This window comes from Saccopteryx leptura, chromosome 7 (assembly GCF_036850995.1).
Source record: "Saccopteryx leptura isolate mSacLep1 chromosome 7, mSacLep1_pri_phased_curated, whole genome shotgun sequence".
NCBI classification, from domain to species: Eukaryota; Metazoa; Chordata; class Mammalia; order Chiroptera; family Emballonuridae; genus Saccopteryx; species Saccopteryx leptura.
The window spans coordinates 77,576,074-77,590,642 of NC_089509.1; the positions used below are offsets into that span (position 1 = coordinate 77,576,074).

Sequence of the window (14,569 nt, forward strand, 5' to 3'; positions counted from 1 at the left end):
AATTCCATGAGCAATTTGAATGAGGCTATTTAGAACAACTCTTTACTTATCTGAGTTTTGTTATTTAGAAATCATGATTAAGAATCAGAAATTAAATAGAAAGAAAGAGAAGCTTGGGTGTCAAATATACTCCCAAGGTTTTGCCTTTTAGTCAGTGGTACCAGAACCGATGGAGGTGAATTCCAAAACTTTAGAGAGATAAGATCATTAGGATTGGCGGCTAATGGGGGCAGGGAGAGAGCAGTGAATAGTCAAAACTAAAGCTCATTGTTGTTCGCTGTTTGCTTGCGTTGGAAAATGCTAATTCCTCTCAGAGAAACCTTTCCATCTTGCCCCCCCTCCCTCTCCAGCACGCTGTACGTCTGCCTGCAGGAGTCTCTCCAGCTGTGCCACACCCGCCTGGCTGGTCTTTACAGAGGCACAGACCCTGCCTGGGGGCAGCAGGGCATAATAGATTGAGTGTGATGATCGCATTTTGAAATTGATTCTTTTTTTCTGTAGTGCAGTGGTTGGCAAACTCATTAGTCAGCAGAGCCAAATATCCACAGTGCAACGATTGAAATTTCTTTTGAGAGCCAAATTTGTTAAACTTAAACTATATAGGTAAGTACATTCCTTATCGAGTTAGCGCCTTCACGTGGTATTTTGTGGAAGAGCCACACTCAAGGGGCTAAAGAGCCGCAGTTTGCCAACCAGGGCTACAGTGTAACCAATTTTATATATTTTTATAATAAAAGATCATTTACTGCATACACTGTCTCCTCATACATTCATTGGGACTGTTTTTGATGAACTTGAATGCCTCCCTGCCACAGACCCCTTAACTGCCCTTTCTCTTCCCTTCTTTTCTCAGCTCCTTTTGTTTTTTGCTCACTGGAGACATCAGTGCTTAAGGCAAGAGAATTGCCCTTAATTAAGAGAGTTTGGAAATTCCAAGGCTGTGATTTCTTTCCATTGGATTAGCTCCTTCAGTTGTTCTAACTGATTTGAGCCGTGCCTTTTCCTGTTGTGGTAACATGGCTAATCTTATTACATAAATAGAATTAGAAGCAAAGTGTGGGCAGATAGAAAAGTAATCCCAATAGATCAAACGTCTTTATGGAGATTTTATTTTTGCTGTTTGCAAATCATACACACAGTTTACCAAAAATTTGCGTGTATATCTAGTGTGTAGACCCTAAAAATTGAGAAAACCATATTGCTTAGAGTCATTACTACTTTGTGACATTTGAAGTCTATTGAAAGCTTGGCAGGTGACTTGGCTTATTAAGTAACTTCAGAGAAATCCTATTATAACAGAGCTATTAGGATATGAGATTAATACTGGATTTAGGCTAGATCATTTCATGCCCCGTTTTTAGTAATTTCTCTGCTTTGTGGTCTGTGACTTGACCACTAATATACTCAAACCCATGTTATGATTTTGTAGTAGGACTTTACTGTGTTTACAGTAACTACTATATATAACAGTGGTTTATGACTCCAAGGAAATGGTGTTTCCTTGGACAGCGTTCGACGGGTTAACCCAGAATGCACTTCTTGATCTCTCTTCCCTGAGACATCTGGTAGACCCTGTGATGGTCTAGTTAGGGATGCTCATTGTAGATGACTTTTTAGGCCAGTGTTCCCATGGAGGAGCCTTAGTGTCCTCCACCTCTCCTTGGAGCTTCTATTAAGAAAGAGACCCACTGTTGTTGAAAAAAAAATTTAAGGCTTTGAAAATCATTGTTCTCAACCAAGGAGTTTAGGGGAGGGGAGAGGAGTAATTTGTTGAACATCTTTTATGTGCAAAGAGCCAGCGTAGGCCCTGAAGAAGGGAGGAGAGAACCTGTAGGGTTAGAAAGAATTTATTACCAAATTTATCATTTAGTAGGAATGAAAAGCCCCCAGTTGTTCATTTGTTCAAAAATTCTTCTTTATTTCTTTTTATTTTTTTGTCCGCGTAGTTAAACCTTGATCTCCCTGCATCTCTTCTTGCTACAACTGTCCTTTCTAAATCAGTAGCTGGAGTGCTCTTTGCAAATTGAAGTCCCATCACTGCCCTGCTGAAAGTGCTCAGTGGCGCCCTCTTGCTGCTGGAAGGCAGTACAGGCTTCCATGGGCAGCCCTCCATGAGCTGGGTGGGGTCTTGCCTGTTCCTCCTCTGCCCCAGCCAGACAGGCCTTTGTGACTGTCAGGCACACCCGGCACTTGGCAGTTTCAGCCTTAGGCTTTTACAGTTTCCCATGCTCTGTCCTCAGATCTTTGCATGGCCAGCATCTTGTATTATTCACCTCAGATGTCACTTTCATGATGCCTTTTCTAGACTCTAACTTCATCCTTTTTTTTTTTTATCCAGGCATTGATTAGTTTCTGGAATTATTTAGTCGCTTCCCCTGTGTATGTGATGATCATTGATCTTCAAGAGTAGCAGCCGTGGGAACAAACACCTTAGTCTTACTCACTGCGGTGGCCTCTGTCCCTAGAACAGTGCCTGGCACCATAGGAAACGCTCAAACATTTGTTAATGAATAGCTATTTTTCAGAAGCTTCTAGACTAGTCAGAGAAAATGGACATGTCTAAAAGTAATTATAAGACACATAAAATAGTAAGTTCCCCAGGAGAGATGTAGGCTGAGATTTATAAAGTTCAGCATCGAGGAGTCTGTCGCAGTCCTTTGGGAGCACAGAGAGTGGGGGGCAGGCAGAGCTGGCAGCACAGCGGGAGGGAGCCCAGGAGAGAGTCAGCGGGGACCTGCCCTCGTCAGAGGTAGTGGCTGGACCAGAGGGTCTGTACGGAGCTGTGGACCAAAGGGCTGGCAAGATGGATTACACCTCAACTGGAGGGCTGGGGTGTCAGGCTCAGGGTCTGGGACTTAGATTCGCAGGGAGTGGGGAGGCACGTGTTATTTCTGAGTAGACTAGTGACATGGTCAGAACCAAGCTTTTGGCCGTAATTGGGATGTGGCTGGATGGGATGATCGCCATACTAGTGTCAATGGAATTCTCAGTGCTGCCCAGGGCTTGATCCACGGTTGGCTGCCTTTTTCATTTTCTGTGGTGTTGCCTGACCTGTAGTGGCGCAGTGGATAGAGTGTTGACCTGTAATGTTGAGGGAACTGGTTCGAAAACCTGGGCTTGCCTGGTCAAGGCAATGTGGGACTTGATTGTCTCCTATGCCCTGCTTCTCCTCGCCTTTTCTCTCTCAAGTCTTAAAAAAATTTTATAGTGTGTTCTACTCTCTTCAAACCACCTATCCTTACTCTCTGCTAAGGATATTATGCTCACCTCATGGAAATGATCATCACCACCACCTCTTCCTCGTCATCATTGAAACCCTCAGCCTTAGTGCCTTACCTGTCCCCATATCTCTATAGACACACTCTCTTATGACACTGGGAGATTTTCAGTTTCTGTCTCACGCTGACCCTAAGCCCTCCCCTTGTGCTCTAGATCTTGTTGTCTCCTATGCCCAGGGACCCCTTTCCATCAGAATCATCTCCTCTCATATGGTCAACCTCTCACTCCCTCGTGAAGTTGTCCTATCTCCCTTTCTTCGTAGCTGCTTTGCTTGCATTGTCCCCTACCATCATAGAGAGCATCACTGTCCACATTCCTCCTCTCTTACCTTGGACATTCAACCAGGCTCTGTCATTGCTACCAGCATTTCTGCTCTGATTACTGCTACCTCCTATCAGCTACATCTGGTCTTGCTGCTTTCTAGTTCATTCCACACTAGCCGCGTGGTCTTGTAAAGAGGCAAGTGTGATCATGGTCCTTGTTTAGGGACCTGTACTGGCTTGACGTGGCTGTCAGTATAGCATCTTGTTGTCATGATAAGCTTTAGCTTCCCTCATCATCCTCACAGTGCCAGGTCCTACACCTGCTCCTTCCTATGCCGCCCCCTCCTTGCCTGCCTGACCTCTGTTCCTTAGGGATGACTTCCTGCTGTCTCTTTGTCCCTTAGTACATAGTATCATGAGCCGCCGTACCCTGTATCCTCATATGCAGTAATGTTCTGTTTATCTGTCTCAAGTCCCCTGTCGACTATAAGTGTGTGAGGGAAGGAGCTGTGCCGTGGTTTCCCTTTACTTAAGGAATACTTAGTGAAGACCGTCAAAGGGCAGATGGCCCGTGATGTTGAAGGAGAAGGCAAGAGAGCATGCATGAGCTAATAAAATGTTGCAAATTGCATTGCTGACTGAGTGCCATGCGATCCTCTTTCTTCTCCCTTACCATTATTTTGAAAATAGAAAAGAGTTTAAGTAATACTTTGGGAGAATTATTTATAAACCATCCCTCTGACTATTAGTAAGGTAGAATATGAAACAAAACCAAACACACCCTTTTCCAAACAAAAAACAGCTGTCAGGGCTCTTCTGTTATATTTGTTAGTCTTTAACCAGACAATTATAGACCCATTCTATAAAAATTACAGTATGAAACTCCCCTGTGTACTTCTCTGTGTTTAATATACCATCTATAAAGTGTAATATGAGCCTGGTTATATATTGCTGTGTAATCTAGATCAAATACCTAGAGAGTAATACTGAACAACGGTCTTTGATTCTGAGCTGGTCACACCACATAATCATGTATTTGATTTGAGGAGATATAGAAACAATACTTTAGTGTTCCACTGTCTAGTATATTTAGAGTTTCTAGCCATGGCTTAAATGTATTTTGTCTATAAAAATAAAATAATTTGTCTTTCCAACTAATGCATATACAAGGAATACTTACTTTCTTCAGTTTTATTGTTAAATTGAATACATGCACCCTTCAGAATTTGAAACATAACTGAAATGGAAAATTCACATGATGGCTGAGAAGATTTATTTTTATTAACATCTATTCTTGAATTAGCAATGGCATATGTTAGTTTTGAGCTAATGGGGTATTTAATATGAATTATTCATGGAGGAATATTATTTTGCATCATGATTATGTAAATGGTGTCTCTCATAATTACACTTAAACAAATGTATAAATGGCTTACAGTTATGCTATTCTCTAAGAAGATACACTGAATATTTTAAGGAGATCTTGAAAACTCACAAAGTCTTTTTTTGGCAGGGCAAATATATGGACATTGAATTTGATTTTAAAGGCGATCCACTGGGAGGAGTGATTAGTAACTGTGAGTATTTTACTTGAATCCTTTTAAAGAAGTTCAGACTAGTAAAACATGTGTTTATAATAGAATATTTTAGATATTTGGGTGTTTAAGAGATGGGGGTAAGAATACGTTTTCTTATACCAATAAGACTTTTAACAAACTTTTAAGTTTGTCTTATATAATTCTTAAATCTTTTTTGAAGAATATGTATTTTTTACCTTTGAAAAACTTTTTAGGAGTCTGCTACAGAAATTGGTATTAGTCCAACTGTATTTTATATACAGTAGACCTTCAGGCAAATCCAGTAATGAAAATGATCCTCCAATGGTTACTTTTTTTTAACAAAATTATTTTATTATTAAAACACAATAGAACTATCTGATTTTAATTTAATTGCTTTTTTGGGTAACATTTATTTAACATAATGAGTGGGCCTATACTTCAAGTTTTATTGTGAGAAATTTTTGGTTTCCCATTTAGTATTTAAATCACTGAAATGCGGTTGACCAGTTAGGTAGAAATAAAGATTTCTTAACCTCTTTTAGTCATGATTTGTGATTATAGAAGTGAAATATTCTCTGTGAAAGGTGAAGAAACAAAATGCCAGGTCAGGTTCTCTTAGCAGCCCCAGGTTCAGAGTTTTCTATAGTGGTCCTAATGGTTAGTGTCTGTGACACTTACAGCTCTCTCCTCAGCACTTTGTAGCTGCAGCTCGCATTGATTTTGTATCCGATTGGCTTAAGATGGTGACTCAGGGTTTGTGTACCTCCTGTTGGAGCCATGGCCTGGTTATCAACTTGAATCCTCTGGAGTTTTTTTTTTTTGAGGGCCACACTGTTGAACTTCCCACTGCCTCTGCCTCCTTACCACGCTATGGTGCTATTGGGATTGTTAGAATGAACACGGTCTAAGTTTAGATTTGGGGGAAAAATGACAGATCGAATCAGGTATCCAAAGCATTGCTCATTGGATTTGTTAGAACAGCGGTATTCTTTCTCGAAATGAACTTTCATGCTGAACCCCACATATAAAACAGATAAAACAAGACCTCACCTGTTTGAACAGGAGATGGGTGGCTGGGAACCCCTGGACCCTGACATGGCCCCTGGGATCTTCCTGATGAACTCCAGCACCAGAGCAATACCACTTGAAAGTTAGGGTTTTAAGTTATTTGGGCAAACTAAAATAAATTTTTTTTAAATTACTATTCACAGAATAACTTTCTAGGGCTAGCAGTGTTTCTTCACCTTTGAATCAATGAGATTCAATCGAATAAATTCTGTGGTCCTTCCCATTTCCATCATTTTGTGGTTTTTAAATAGTTTAATCTTCGATTTTAGTTTGCCCTACTACAGTTATTTGTCATGAATTGGGATTATCCACATTGGCAAAAATACGTAGTTACTGGAGAAACATCTGAGTTAAGTTTTGATATGAAATGAAATTGGCTAGGATAGTGTGACGTAGGTTAAGTGGCTTATGTGTCAATATGGAAGTGAAAGTAGTTATGCAGACCACATGTGATGCCCAACTCAGGTAATTATAAACCTGCCAGGCTTGTTAGGCAAGCACCCTTCGCAGTGTACGGGAGCTGTGGAGGGTACAGGGACAGGTCTGCCCCAGTTCTGAGACCGTCATTTTAAGGCATGATTAATTTTTATTCTGGAAGATAGTCATAAATGTTTAGCATTTCCTTTATACAACACAAATTAACTCAACTTAGTAATTTAACAGTTCACTCTTTTTAAAGTGAGGGTAAATTTACTGTTTTCATTATAGAACTTATATCCAAACATTCTGAAATGATTGCTTCAATATTACTTTTAAGGACTCTAGGAAAATATTTAAGGATTACTTTATATAAGTATTAGAACATAATGTAGGTTTTACATTTTGAAGTTTAAGCTCCAAACAGAAATGTCTTCCTGCTCTCTAATTCTTACAGTATCCATGGAGAATAAATATTAAACACTCAGTGCTTCTCCAATTAAGATTACTGTTACCATCATGAATGGATTTCATATGGTGTTTGTTAACTATTCCCACAATGAAGTTATATTGAAATCTGTGGTAGCGGGAACACCCTGGTATTTTAGAGTATCCTTTGCTTTGGAGGGGAAAGGAATACATTAGTGGTGAAAGCAGGAAATTTCACTCTGCATAGATAGAGAACTGACTCACCCGTGGTCACTGGGAGTTGTTGTCTGCTGGCTTAAGGGAGGGGTGTAGAGCAGTGGGTTAACCCACTCTTGTTCTCTTCAAACTGCCAAAAGTTGGCTTCTTGTAACCTTGAAAAGAAGGCCAGATTTGCCATTTTGTAGAAAGTATGTTTTGCCTCCTTTCCAGCAGCGGCATAGTAAATGTACAGATAGTTGGCTACAGTTACTACCCTGGAAAAGGCACAAGATCACTCGAGCCAGCTATATACCTAGAAAATAGGGGGTAAAGCCCAATAACCTACTCTTTTTCTAAAAGAGGTATGCTCTAAAACTTGTCTTGAGCTCACTTGAGAGTTAATAATATCTCTGAGGGCAGTATCATTAGGAGAGAGGTGTATAAAAAAATAGAAAATGGCGAACATTGGCTTCATTTGAGAATACAAAATATGAAAGCACATCCACATATTTGGTTGATGTGAGATAATGTTTCTTTTACTGTGCTATTGCTTGTTGGTCTCATAAAGTTTATACATTTGTATTTGAGAGATTTTTGGATCTAGTGTTATACACTAGGAACTTGTGGAAACCTGATGCTTTTATTAATAGTCATAGGCACTTTCTTTCAGCTGTGCCACTTGAGGGCAATTTAGACGGGAGAAAATGTGATACATGTCTCAAGGGCTTTTTATCTCCTAAAAGTAGAATAGCACAGAATACTTGTACGTGCTGTGAAAAAGCCTCAGGATTTCAGGTGTGCATATACCTGCACAAACTGAGGACCAGGGACATGACTATCCTGTTCACGATTGTATATCAAGAGCTGAGAATAACAGCTGACACACACCAGGTGCTCAGTAAATGCTGGACATGAGCATGGAAGTGGTTGAGTATCAGCAGGCCCTACCTTTTCCTGCTTCATTACTGGGGACCTATCCATATGCCTACGTGTACAACTCTTACTGGTTTTTCATGTGGTTTCCAATGTCTAAACAAAAAGACAGCAAGTTTCTGAATTCTCTGTGCCTCCATTTTTCATCGTTGAAATGGGATAATAATAGTACTGACTTCATACGGTTGTGTTGAGGTATAAATTATTATTATTATTATTTTTTTTCATTTTTCTGAAGCTGGAAACAGGGAGAGACAGTCAGACAGACTCCCGCATGCACCCGACTGGGATCCACCCGGCACGCCCACCATGGGGCGACGCTCTGCTCACCAGGGGGCGATGCTCTGCCCATCCTGGGCATCGCCATGTTGCGACCAGAGCCACTCTAGCACCTTAGGCAGAGGCCACAGAGCCATTCCCAGCGCCCGGGCCATCTTTGCTCCAATGGAGCCTTGGCTGCGGGAGGGGAAGAGAGAGACAGAGAGGGAAGTGTGGCGGAAGAGTGGAGAAGCAAATGGGCGCTTCTCCTGTGTGCCCTGGCCGGGAATCGAACCCGGGTCCTCTGCACACTAGACGAGGTATAAATTATTTGTTAACATCTAAAGCACTTGAAACAGTGCCTGGCACATAGTAAGCACTCAATAAATGTTTGCGTGTGTGTGCGTGCATATAATTATTGATCCCACAAGGACACAATGTACAAGTACAGCTATGACACAGATAGTTTATTAAAAAATAATGCTTCTGCTTTATTGGGTAATTTTATTGAAAGTCTTTTTAAAGAATATTTTTATTGAGTTATAATTGACATGCACATTATATTAGTTTCAGGTGTAAAACATAATGATTCAATATTTGCATATGTTGCTGTCACCACAGTAAGTACAGCAGTAAAGGTGGAGGGAAGGGGAAGTGGTAATTTTTTTTTAATTGAGTGAGAGGAGGGGAGGCAGAGACAGACTCCTGCATGTGCCCCTACTGGGATCCACCGGCAAGCCCACTAGGGGGTGATGCTCTGTCCATCTGGGCATTGCTTCATTGCTCAGCAACTGAGCTCTTCTTGGTGCCTTAGGGGGAGGCCATGGAGCCATCCTCTGCACCCGGTGCCAACTCGCTCCAATCAAGTCATAGCTACAGGAGGTAAAGAGAGAGAGAGAGAGAAAAAAAGAGGAGAGGGGGAGGGGTAGAGAGCTCCTGTGTGCCTTGACTGGGAATTGAACCCAGGATATCCACACACTGGGCCGATGCTCTACCATTGAGCCAACTGGCCAGGGCTGGGAAGGGGAAATTGTAATGTCATGGCACGCTGGCTGTTTTACATCTCTCAGTGCCCATAAACCGCAGATAGACGGGGATCTGCGTGAGATCTGGGCTGAGAGAGCCCTGTGGTGAGCATAGCATCTGCTTTCTTTTATTATAATACACGTGCACAGGGAATGATTTATAAGAAGACATATGCTCATCTTTTTTACTTCAAAATCTGTCATTAGTGAAACTTCTTTAATGATCAGTCCTGAGAGTTATGTTGTGTATTTCCAGAAAAGTACACAGTGGATATTAGACTATCTGCCCCCAAATAGAAACAAACATAAATACCTAGTGAGAGTTTTTCACTGTGACTGCCATCTGTTATGCCCAGCAACTTACTAATTATTTGACACTTTTTTTTTAGGGATGATTAATCAAGACAACCGAGACAAAGGGAGATAAAATGTCGTTATTTAGAGTGTAGGCCCCTGATTTTTGCTAAATGTATCACTTTGTTTTAATGAAGGGCATACTGGATGGGAGGAGCCTCAGGGCCACTCAAGCACTGTATTCCATCACGTTTATCTTTGAGTAATTGGAGAGGAGCTCAGGGAGTCTGGGGTCGGTCTGTGTTCTGCACCAGGGGCATTTGTTGTCATTCTGATCTTATTGGCAAAACGAAGAAAAAGCTAATTCTTTAAGTCTTACTCAAAGACTTGGATGATTTCTTTTTTTCGGGAAGGGAGATTATAAATAAAATGAAGAAACTTTGATCTTACTATCTAATCTTTTACTGTTATATTCCAAAATAATGTAATTCTTTTCCCCTCCCAAACCCCTACTTGCCCTTTTATTCCTTTGCCTATTAAAAGACTTCCTTCTACAGCAGGTACAGACACGGACGTTTTACTTTTTTTATCTCATGCATGGGGAGGTTTTCCTATGACACACACAGGCACATGGATATTTTGTGGGCTAGCTGGTAATTAGTCAAAACTAAGAAAGCCCCTACCAGATGGCCTGGTTCTGTGAGTGCATAGTCAGAGGGCAGTGGCATGTGGAGTAGGTGGGGAAGTTCTGATTCCAGACATTTTCTGTCTCTGCCCATTGATTATAGAATCAGCCCAGTGTGTGGCTGTGCTAAGTTTCATTCTCGGTCAGGGCACAGAGGAGAAGCAACCATGTGCTTTTATACCTCTCATTTTCTCTTCCCCTCCCACAGCCATGGCTTGGTTGGAGCAACTTGGCCCCAGGCGCTGAGAATGGTTCCATGGCCTCGCCTCAGGCACTAAAATAGCTCAGTTGCTGAGCAATGGAGCAACAGCCCCAGATGAGCAGAGCATCACCCCATAAGGGGCTTGCCAGGTGGATCCTGGTCGGGGCACATGTGGGAGTCTGTCTCTCTGCCTCCCTGCTTCTCATTTAAGGGGGAGGAGAATGGCTTAATAGGTTTATCTCTTCCCTTAAAACTTAAATTTATTTTAAATTTAATGTGAACTTATATCTTGAAAGGGGAATACAGCTGCATTGAAATACAGTTAGTCCCCTGTATCCACAGATCCTGAATCCACAGAATCAACCAACCACAGATTGAAAACAGTATTTTCATATCGAAGTTGGGGAGTTGCTTACACATAGGGCTGACTATGTGCTTTGTACAATACCATTTTCTATAAGGGACTTGAGCATCTTTGGGTTTTAATATCCATGGGGTCCTGGAACCAATACCCCACAGATACTGAGGGACGACTGTATGAAGACTTTTTTTTTTTTTTTTACAGGGACAGAGAGAGGGATAGACAGGGACAGACAGATAGGAACAGAGAGAGATGAGAAGCTTCAATCATCAGTTTTTCATTGCGACACCTTAGTTGTTCATTGATTGCTTTTTCATATGTGCCTTGACCATGGGGCTACAGCAGACCAAGTAACCCCTTACTCGAGCCAGCGACCTTGGGTCCAAACTGGTGAACTTTTTGCTCAAGCCAGATGAGCCCGCGCTCAAGCTGGCGACCTCGGGGTCTCGAGCCTGGGTCTTCCGAATCCCAGTCTGATGCTCTATCCACTGCACCACCGCCTGGTCAGGCTGTATGAAGACTCTTAAACTCTTTTTCTACTAAGCATTTGGCATATCTCTTATCAAATCTTTTTAGCAGAGGCTCATTCAGTGGTGGCAGAAGCGTTTAAAGCAGAGGAGACAGCTGTGTCAGTGTTGTTATGTTCTTTGGGTAATTATTTAACATGGCTCCATGCTGTTAGATTATTGGTGCCTGCACATTTTTAAGAAAAAATAGAATAGCGAATAGTTTTAAGCATTAGTAAATTATTTTGGGGCAAATATTTTCCCTGATTGCTTTTCTACCTAGAAGCTTGTAAGTTATGAGAAAAGTCATAAAGGTACAGGCCCTGGAGAAATACACTGAGCATTTGAGGTGGTAAAACCTTCAACTGCTTTGTCATGTAAAATGCCTCATTTTGTGATTGAATTGCGTAGATGAAGTCATACAATTATGCAAAGTACACAGTTCCATGTGTTTATGGAGTATGCATTCTTTTTGCTGGAAAATTATAAAGAGCATAATATGTCAGTCACCTAAAGGTTTGAATTCTGGCTCTCTCACTAATAACGGGAGGTGAGCTTTGTTTTCTCATCTATAACATAGGGATTATAAAACCACCTTTGAGGGGGTGTTTAAGATTGTGTATGATAGCAAATGAAAAGCACCAACTGCACAGAGGAAGGTCACTGAAAATTCCCTTTCTACTTCCCCTTTGCACCCTTCCTTTTAAGCACACATCACATTATGTTTCATATTTGAATATGATAGTAATCACTGATCATATCAGTGTGAGTGGTTCAAGAAGTACCTTGGCCAACATTCCTTTCCACACTCTGCACAAGGACATATTATTCTTTAACCTGGTGGCTATTATCTGCCGAATCTCAAAGCCACTGACACGACTGAACTCTCCATTGTCTGTGATGTGAACATTTGTTCAGAAATGCCAAACATTAAGCTGGCCTTGCATTGCTATTGGCCTGGTCACATGCTTTGAAGGTATTATTTTGTGTCCTGAAGGACCATAGTGGGCTTTTTGGATTTTCCCATGTATAAGACACACATTTTTTTTTTTTTGAAAAATTTGAGGTCTAAAAACTGGGTGCATCTTATACAGTGGTTGTAGAAGTGTGGCATTTCAAATACCATAGATGGAACTGAGGGCGAGGCAATACATGAAGACAGTGATTGGTCATCAGACACAGATGAGATCAAGCTAATGGATGGGAGTTTTGACAGTGAGAAGGAGTTGTATGAATTTTATGATGAGTAAAACTTGAGTTCAGTAACACATTTATGTAACACATTCTATTGTTTCAAAGTTCGGATCCCAAAATTAAGGTGCGTCTTATACACGGGAGCATTTTATACATGGGGAAATATGATATTAAAGTGTCACTGATATTGTGAGCTAATGATTGTGAGGCATGGCAGGGTTCCTAGCATCATGGGGAGAGCCTGGGGTTTGTGGGCTTTGACAGATGAAGGACACCTCATCACACTGCCCTCCCCACCCCCATCTCCTGCTCCCTTCTAAGGGCCTTGGCATCCCCCTTGGACAGAACTGCTGCTGGTGGTTAGGGTGGCGGGAGTAATAGTGAATGCCTGGGACTCTTGTAGGAGAAGAGGAAGGTCTTCATGTTTGCAGTCAGTACTGGGCCCATTTCCAAATAGTTCTTGGCACATAGTGGGTGAGCAGTAAGTGAGTTGATTGAAGGAATCTGCGCATGAGTGGGTAAATAAAGTAAACGGTAGCCTTTGTTAATATTTCATGTAATCAAGTTACTTTCTTCTAGGCCGGAGGAGTTTCCTATAAGGATTAGTTTCTCAGTGAAGAATCTGCCCATGGCATGTGGGTTCTTTCTTCTAAAATTGTGCTCAGACTCTTAGGACACCATGAGCTCTTGGCTACCCGATAAGTCAAATCATACTGCATTTTTATTCTTACCTGTTTATCCCGTCTTCTGTTCTGCATGTCAGTATTTACCTGCTAATTGATTGAAATGGTCAGTTGTTGGGCAAATGAATTTGTAAAATCTGTACTTTTTGAGTTTGCTCACTTTTAGTGTTAAAATTGATCTGTGAAATTGTTAATTACCTTCCTACTTGGGAAGGGCTATTGTTATGCTAATGTGTGCTGGAGGAGAGGTTTTGGCATCAGAAAAGTTTTCAAAGGAGAGCAGAGAGAAGGCAGAGTGCTGGAGAGAGAGAAGCCAAGATGGCAGGGAAAGAGAGAGAAGCCAGTTTTGCAGAGTAAGAAGCCATGTTGGCAGATGGGGAACCAGAGGTGAGGGGCTTTGGGACTGCTGTGGCCTTTGATTCTAGGAGAAACTGGAGAAGATTCTCCTGATTGTAGAACCGGAGAATGTGTCAGTGGCTTTGTGAGCCCTGTGTGTTTGTTTGCTCGTCAGCTGATGCGAGTCTTGAATAAAGGAATGGCCCTCCATTTTTTGGCTCCACTGTTTCTTTACCGTCTGTCCGAATCTAACGGGAACCTGCATGTGAATGGCCGTGGTGGCGGCGACTGTTGGCCCTACATCAGTCCTTAGCGATGATGAATGTTACAGGATCTTTCTTTCTCTAAATCTTGTCTGACTTGTGCTTTCAATTTCTGTTCTCTTCTTTTTTGCTAAATGTGAACTCTTCATTACTTGAGGTCATTGGCAGTCATCCAGGTCAAATGAGAGCTAGAGAGGAAAAACTTAAAACTCTGCAGCATCCTGTTCCTAACAAGTTTTGTATTTACATACTTTTCTTCTCTTTCAGTCAGCTTAGTTTTGTTTCCTTGTAACTTGTCTCTTCATTCTCACAAGTGACCTTGTGTACTTGGAGCGCCACAGGACTTCGCATTCATCACACCTGCTCCTCAGCAGGTGCTGGTGTGGAGTCCAGAAATGCCAGTGAAGAAGTCCAACAGTCTTTTCCAGAGGACTTGCATATCATCTCTCCCCTATGCATTTTTTTGGATAGTATTTAGCTTTCGGTCTGACTGGAGATCCAATGTGTTTGTTCTCTAAAATTAGTCCTCCATAATGGGATCACTAATTCAGAATTTTATGACTCAGTTTGGCCTATGCCGGAGAATCCAGACTGGCTTTGATGTCACTGGTCAGTG

At 41.6% G+C, this 14,569-nt stretch overlaps 1 protein-coding gene across 6 annotated transcripts in view; it reads left to right on the forward strand.

Moving 5' to 3' along the window:
* Positions 1–14,569, forward strand: part of MYO1B (myosin IB) — a 338,630-nt gene that overhangs the window by 256,843 nt on the left and 67,218 nt on the right. For all 6 annotated transcript variants that reach the window (XM_066346377.1, XM_066346373.1, XM_066346374.1 and 3 more), the window contains one exon: positions 5,056–5,119. In XM_066346377.1, coding sequence (XP_066202474.1) covers positions 5,056–5,119 — 64 coding nt within the window. The remainder of the gene's footprint in view (positions 1–5,055; positions 5,120–14,569) is intronic.